At 45.9% G+C, this 6,076-nt stretch overlaps 1 protein-coding gene across 1 annotated transcript; it reads left to right on the forward strand.

Moving 5' to 3' along the window:
• The first annotated feature begins 1,479 nt into the window (after window positions 1-1,479).
• Window positions 1,480-2,982, forward strand: GPR101 (G protein-coupled receptor 101). The gene has a single exon (XM_008070207.1). It carries the CDS (start codon window positions 1,480-1,482, stop codon window positions 2,980-2,982), a length of 1,503 nt encoding a protein of 500 aa, XP_008068398.1.
• The last annotated feature ends 3,094 nt before the right edge of the window (window positions 2,983-6,076 follow it).

Below are 6,076 nucleotides of genomic sequence, written 5' to 3' on the forward strand. Positions count from 1 at the left end.
CTGCAATCTCCAGTCACTGCTGTGCTTCTGAGGAACTAAGTGTTTTATCCGCCAAAGTCCGCGGTGGCCAAGATGGCATCTGGTTTCCATAGCAAATAAAGTAGACAGAGAGACAGAGATCCAAAGAGACAGGGAATCAGCCAGAGAAAAACTGAGGGTCACTGGAGAAAGATGTAGAGACAGAGATGCACATACTCAAAGATACAGAGAAAGTCCCTAGCAAGTCCCAGGGTAACAGGAGAGTGGAGACTTAGAAACCAACTAGAGAGTACACACACTATAGATACAGCTTGAGAGACAGTCAGGTCAGATAAGCAGTAAAATGTTAGAGACCAAGGAGAGAGACAGTCAGGCAGAGTGATACAGAGAAAACTCATGCACAAGAGGCAACAACCACAGGCAGAGATAGAGAGAGACACAGAGGTGAGAGGATCCGAGAAAGACAGAGTAAGTGTACACGTGTCAGTGAGAGACAGAAGAATATAGCTAGAGAACCCGAGGGAGACATGGGAAAAGAGTTAGAGAGACACGGAGACTGACAGAAACACATGCAGCCAGCCATGCAGAACAGGTGTGCTAGGGACTGTCAGGGAAATTGAATGAGAGAGACATGGAGACACAAGACAGCATTAGGTAAAGACAGAAAAGCATATGCACTAGTGAGTGACCCGACAGTGACAGACAGAGACACAGAGACAGAGCGGATCAGAAAGAGACAGAGAGAGCCACAAGGGGAGAGATGAGAGAGAGCATGTCCGCACTACAGTGAAAGTGTGCTAGTGAAAGAGACACAAACAGAGAGACAAGAAACTGACTGAGAGTGGGAGGGAGAGATGGGGGCAACAGAGACAGGAATAGAGTAACAGAGATGGACAAACTGCATGCCCGCGCTGAGGAGAGACTGAGAAACAGAGAAACGACGGAGTGAGAGACAAGGGTGAGAAGCAGAGGAAACAGTGAAACACATACATACACACAGCCCTAGAGAGACAGAAAAAGTGCACTAGCAGGAGACACTGGAGAGAGACAGAAATTGACGATTGTAAACAGGCAGAGACAGAGAGCGCACGCGCATGCGCTAGCCCGAGTGCTAGCTAGAGAGACCAAAACTCTCAGACCCAGAGATAGTGTGGGAGACACGCAGAGAAAACGCGCACACCTGCCCCAAGAGAGACAGACAAGAGGAAATCAGAGACCAAGGAGAGAGACAGGCAGAGAGATCCAGAGAGCCAGAGAAGGAGCCATAGCAACTGCCCGGACCCTGGCTGAGACCGCGGCTGCGCGGGGGTCCAGGGGAGAGGGTCCTGCAGCGCGACTGCTGCTGGGCGCAGAGGCTTCTCTGCTTAGCAGGGGACTAACCCTGTCCGTGTGTTTCTTTTGTCCCTGGTGTAGGTACTGAGTGCGGTCCGTGCACCCCTCTGCTTCCCCGCGGTGCCGGCGCTGAGCCTGCACCCTGTCTCACGCCCTCTGACTGTCGCCATGACGTCCACCTGTACCAACAGCACGCGCGAGAGCAACGGCAACCACACGTGTTTGCCCCTCTCCAAAATGCCCATCAGCCTGGCTCACGGCATCATCCGCTCGATCGTGCTGCTCATCTTCCTCACCGTCTCGTTCGTCGGCAACATAGTGCTGGCACTTGTATTGCAGCGCAAGCCACAGCTGCTGCAGGTGACCAACCGCTTTATCTTTAACCTCCTCGTCACCGACCTGCTGCAGATTTCACTTGTAGCCCCCTGGGTGGTGGCCACTTCTGTGCCTCTCTTCTGGCCCCTCAACAGCCACTTCTGCACAGCCCTGGTCAGCCTCACCCACTTATTCGCCTTTGCCAGCGTCAACACAATCGTTGTTGTGTCCGTGGATCGCTACCTGTCCATCATCCACCCTCTTTCTTACTCGTCCAAGATGACCCAGCGCCGTGGTTACATGCTTCTCTACGGCACCTGGATTGTGGCCATCCTGCAGAGCACACCCCCACTCTATGGCTGGGGCCAGGCTGCCTTTGACGAGCGCAATGCCCTCTGCTCCATGATCTGGGGGTCCAGCCCCAGCTACACCATTTTCAGTGTGGTGTCCTTCATCGTCATTCCACTGGTTGTCATGATTGCCTGCTACTCGGTGGTGTTTGGTGCAGCCCGGCGGCAGCACGCTCTGCTGTACCATGTCAAGAGCCACAGCTTGGAGGTGCGGGTCAAAGACTGTGTGAAGAATGTGAATGAAGAGAGAGCAGAGAAGGATGAGGTCCAGTGTGAGAGTGAGCTCCACAACCATGGTGAAGGTGAAGTCAAGACCAGTGTCATGGATGGCAGCACAAAGGCCAGGGAAAGAAGCTTGGAGATCAGTGAGGGTCACAAGGAGGTCCGAGGGAGCGGCGTGGTCATCAGTGAAGGCAGCATGGAGGCTCAGGAAAGTGGCATCCAAGTTGAAGAGAGCAGCATGAAGGCAGACAAGGGCCGCATGGAGGTCAACCAGTGCAACATCGACTTGGGGGAAGATGACATGGAGTTTGGTGAGGATGGCATCAATTTCCATGAGGATGATGTCGAGGCAGTGCGCATCCCAGAGAGCCTCCCACCCAGTCGTCGTAACAGCAACAGCGACCCTCCTCTGCCGAGGTGCTATGAGTGCAAAGCGGCTAAAGTGATCTTTCTCATCATTTTCTCCTACGTGCTGTCTCTGGGGCCCTACTGCTTTCTAGCTGTCCTGGCCGTGTGGGTGGATGTCGAAACCAAGGTACCCCAGTGGGTAATCACCATAATAATCTGGCTTTTCTTCCTGCAGTGCTGCATCCACCCCTACATCTATGGCTACATGCACAAGACCATCAAGAAGGAAATCCAGGATATGCTGAAGAAGTTCTTCTGCAAGGAAAAGCCCCCAAAAGAAGACAGCCACCCCTACGTGCCTGGAACCGAAGCTGGCACAGAGGGTGGAACTGAAGGCAAGATCGTCCCTTCCCACGATTCTGCTACTTCACCTTGAACTGAGTTCTAAAGCAAACCTTGAACTGCCCATGACACACAAAAGAAGACCAGCTTTCTTTTCAGTGGACTAACTGCAATCCCATTAATGCCAACCCATACCATTTAAGGCTAAGGTGTTGCATATACATTCTTTTCACCACAAGGTAGATAACTTTATGGAAGAAGTGGAAACTGGGGTCTTCTCTTAGAGGCCACCCCTCAAAGCACAGACTTGAGGATTCTAACTGAAATTGTTCCCTCAAAGATTATTAGGCTCTAAATTTCTTAAAGCAACGAGGGCTATCTTGGACCTGTAGTTGGTATTCTGCCTGTCTCCCCAGAGCTGCAACATGCCAGCTTTAGCTCTGAGGGAAAAGGAAGATGATGCCTGTGAACTTATGGACTTTCTGGTCCTGAGGTCAGAAAGCTCATGGGCCAGGGCTACAGTTTATGTTCATCTGAAAGAAAAGCAATGGACCAAATCATTATTGGAGCCCAAGAAGCAGAACCTAATGGACTGATCAATGGATGAGCTAAATTCTGAAGAGCCCCACGATCTGGTGCAAAGACTATTATGCAAACTAAAACAAAGGGATTATGCAGTTAGAATACAAGAAGGTTTCTAGATCCCCTAAAGGGATCCAGAAAAGTGGAAGGTCATATATGAAATAGAAAACTAGTTCAAGGGGAAAGATAGAGAAATAGCACATATCCATGGGGCTAACCAGTTGACTTTTTTTTTCTTTAAAATCCAGGTTTATACATGGGCTTGGACTGAGGTAATTTCATGCAAATGAAAAGTTATCAACTGACACTAACATATTTCCTGTCTCCTATCTAAATAATAGTGGGACAGAAATCATGCCACTATTTTGCAACTCCTTTGGACTGAATTGAGAAGCTCATAAGAATTCTCCAGATCTCTGCCAATCACTTGTGTTTGTTTTGGTTTGTTTTTGTCAAATAGGCCTTTTTTGATCAAACAGTATTTCCAGAGGGGAAAAAAATTCAGCTAGGAGTGGCCAAAGTCCTACAAAATTCACACTACCAATCAAGAGCATTGTGCCCATCAGAAATATATTTTGGGTCTGTGAGATCATAGAAAACAAATATGATCACATAGGGAGCAAGGAAGGCAGGATGAACATTTCTTTTCCACCTGTGGCTCTCTATAAGGCTTTTAAGCTCTCTGCAGATGTGGAAGAGAAATATAAGAGAGACAGAAATGATAAATAGGATAATTTCACAATACCTGGCAAACATCTGACCTATTCCAAACAATCCTAAAATCAAAGCATTCGGGTCAGACCTATCCTAATTATTGTTGTTGAAAAATCTTGTTGGGAAAATCTTTACAATATCTAATTGATCCCTAGAGTTAATACACAGGAAAAATTTTCAAATCCTGAAATCACTTTGAGTAAGGATACGCTTGTGTATTTCTGAGGGCATGAGGCATATCTACATGACCAAAAAAACATGGAACCAAAAAACGGTCAAGCCAATGTTTCTGATCCTCCTGAAGTGCAGAGATCCACTGTTAATATGGGTGGAGGGAGAGGAGGGAGTACTTGGTTGATAAATGGTTAATCAGGTGGTTGTGTATATAGTCATCTTCAGAGTTTAGCCTCATTCTTGTGTGATTACCTTGTCTTTATTAGAAATCAAATTTCATTTATAATAAATGCCCAGCTCATGTATATTTTCTTTTATCTCTTCCTCCTCACAGATTCCAACATGAACTTCTCAAGGGGGAGAGGTAAACAGCAATGTATTTGGGCTGGGAATAAGTCTGCATGGGAATTTAGGATTGCCATGTTCAGAATTTGGGAGAAGGGATAGAACCAGACAATACCAAGCTGATCTGTCAAATCAGTATGCCAGTGAAAACCTTACTGATTGCAGTTCCATTAATTTGGAACTTATGGTAATTCAGACAAGACATGGAGGCTGAAGTTTACCTTTGCACTTTTATTTTCTACCAAAATGTATAAAATGAATTAATCATAAATTTGTTATACCAGTATACTGCCAAACTCTTGTTCTAACCTGTCCTTAAAGGATATCTGGGTGAAGAAACGGCCTATGTGATCAATTCTCCTATGTGGGGAAGGGAAGTGCCTTGCAGGTCTGTCATGGTCAAAGGAGTTCAAGGTAGTTATAGCCTAATCATTGAGTAGAAATTATTCCCAGGTAGGAAACAGATTTTCAAACATAAGTGTCTCCAAACATTTTGTTGAAACTGAACTTCTTGTTTTATTTTTAAAGCTCACCCCCTTCAAAGTGTATCAGAGAAAATTGTTTGCCAAAATCTCAAATCAAAACGGAACCAGAACCTGTACGAGTATGGTAAGTCCATTTAACGGCACACACAGCATTCTCCAGGGCACAAAGACTCACTGCTTTCCTTTTGAAAGTTCCTCTTTTCCCTATTTTAGTCATTGTTCATTCTTTTGGTAAATTGGATTCTTCAAAGGTGAAGACCTTTCAAAAATAAAAGTCTAGAAAAGAGGACCTTTGAATTAAGAGCATTCTGCTTTGATGACATTTTCTTCTTAATGAACAATAGAGTCTCTGGTATGCATGGAGATAGCAAATGCTTGAAATTTTGTGCTATTTTGAATAAGGCACTATCAACTTAATGAGGTTTTATTGCACATACTGTTTTGTCATTTAAAAATCTGAAAGCACACACAAAAAAGTCATCAATAGCCTCACAGAACCTCGTGTGGAATAGCTTTCCCTAAATGTTTTTAAAGGATGTATTCTTTTGCCAAGGCCACTTCATATGTGCAGTAAAAAAATCCCATTAAAGTATGGGGACCAGACAAACCAGACTTTGAAATGATGTGATTTGAAATTTAATGATTTCCTTATTTAAGAATAATAGAACATCTAGTTTGCGAAGGAGTCGCAGGTGCTTTGACTAACACACCAATTTCAACAAGCTTGGGAAGGCAGTAATAAGGAGCGAGCCCTGGCCTTCTGTGACTCCTATGATGCGTGAGTCCATCTTCTCTAAGATGCCACAAATACCAGCTGCTGAGTACTTCCACCTCCCTGCCTCCCTCTTGCCATTATGCCCACTGCCTTGTTCCCTCTCTCTCCCCACC

Source organism: Carlito syrichta, unplaced genomic scaffold, assembly GCF_000164805.1.
Source record: "Carlito syrichta isolate Samal-C Ts95f unplaced genomic scaffold, Tarsius_syrichta-2.0.1 Scaffold313184, whole genome shotgun sequence".
NCBI lineage: Eukaryota > Metazoa > Chordata > Mammalia > Primates > Tarsiidae > Carlito > Carlito syrichta.

Bases quoted from the DNA above. Each gene is read 5' to 3' on its own strand.
- GPR101 (XM_008070207.1), top strand. From the start codon at position 1,480: ATGACGTCCACCTGTACCAACAGCACGCGCGAGAGCAACGGCAACCAC.